This window comes from Myotis davidii, unplaced genomic scaffold (assembly GCF_000327345.1).
Source record: "Myotis davidii unplaced genomic scaffold, ASM32734v1 scaffold43, whole genome shotgun sequence".
In the NCBI taxonomy this organism is placed as follows: domain Eukaryota; kingdom Metazoa; phylum Chordata; class Mammalia; order Chiroptera; family Vespertilionidae; genus Myotis; species Myotis davidii.
In genome coordinates, this window is record NW_006294590.1 from 1,343,955 (window position 1) to 1,345,469 (window position 1,515).

The 1,515-nt window shown below is 51.6% G+C and overlaps 1 protein-coding gene across 1 annotated transcript in view; it reads left to right on the forward strand.

Annotated features, from left to right (window-relative positions):
* Positions 1-1,082: 1,082 nt before the first annotated feature.
* Positions 1,083-1,515, forward strand: part of AACS (acetoacetyl-CoA synthetase) — a 15,160-nt gene continuing 14,727 nt past the window's right edge. The window contains exon 1 of the mRNA XM_015567221.1: positions 1,083-1,122. Coding sequence (XP_015422707.1) covers positions 1,083-1,122 — 40 coding nt within the window. The remainder of the gene's footprint in view (positions 1,123-1,515) is intronic.

Sequence of the window (1,515 nt, forward strand, 5' to 3'; positions counted from 1 at the left end):
CCCCAACCCAGGGCTGAGCTTGGAGGAAGGACCTTGCAGACAGGTGGCGTATGTGCCAAGGCCCTGAGGCACACGGGGCAAGGCCTTGGGGTTGTATGCAAAGTGTGGCTAAAAGCCTTTTGGAAAGTTGTGAGTGAGGGAGAGATGTGACTTACATTGCGAAAGGAATGTTCTAGCTACCCTAAGGTAATTGAGGGGGGTTGGTTGAGGCCCAATCGGGGAGAGCTGTTAAGGGGATATTGCAATAGTCCACTTGGGGTATGGTGGTGGTTTGGACTAGGGTGGAGAGGTGGGGACGAGAAGAAGGGGGAGGGATAGATCGATAGATAGATCTTTAATAGTTATATAGATACATAGAGACCCTCCCCAGTTATTACTAATAGCTTCCCATCTTCGGATCAGGTGGGCGATGAATGTACCAAAGGGAAGAGAAGCCCTACCGGTGTGGCTCAGTGGATAGAGCGTCAGCCTGCGGACTGAAGGGGCCCAGGTTCGATTTCGGTCAAGGGCATGTACATCGCAATTGGGCGGGGGCGGGCGTTAGGGACTGGGAGGAGATGGGGGGAAGGGGAGGATGGGAGATATCTGTCATAATATCAGCAATAAAAATATATTTAAAAATGGAAAAAAATTAAAAACCCACCCCAAAAAGTCATGAACACAAGTTATTAAGTGCTAGAGGCCAGGTACAGGAACTCGTGCACAGGTGGGGTCTGGCCGGCCCACCCCATTGGGCGCGATTGGGCCAGGCGGGCCAGGGGGAGGGGCCGAGGGCAGTTGGCCAGCCTGCCCCACCCCCTGCTCCAGGAGACAATTTGCATATTAGCCTTTTATTATATAGGATTTCTCTCTTTACCGTACCCAGCGCGGCTAGAGAGCGGACACAAGTCCTGAGTAGGGGCGACTGGGGATTGAGAAAGTGAAAGAAAGAGACACAGAGACAGGGGGAAGCTGGGACCGGGTGGGACAGCTGTCCTCTGCGGGAGAGACAGGGACCCAGAGCCGGTCAGCGCGTTTATTATGTACAGTATAATTCCAGGAAGCGTTAACGGAGTTCAAAACGAAGGAAATCACGTGGAATCATGGTGAACCATCAAGCTATCGTCATGGTGGAAGATCAAGGTGTAATTTTTCATTCTTTGTGGCTTCTTTGTAATCGTCGCTCCTGGCCGAGCGCGGATAATTGCGGCCGTTCCTTGCGCCTGGCTGAACTGAGATAATGAAACCCACCCCCTGGCATCTGAGCTAAGGGTCAGGCTGACGACGTACCTGCCGCTGCCACCTGCCTCTGGCACGGCTCTGCCAATGCCACGGGACTCAGCTGACAATAATTAAAGACATGCTCATGTGCCTTCCCAGACTCTCTCTACAACAAATAAATAAAAGAATCCTTATCATAAAAATAGAAGAAAGGTTTAAATTGCCCACAATGTTCAAAAGAAATGCCCAGTATAGCCTTGCAACATAGAGGAGAGAGACGGACAAATCCGGCCCCCCTCTCCTCTTCCCCCCTCA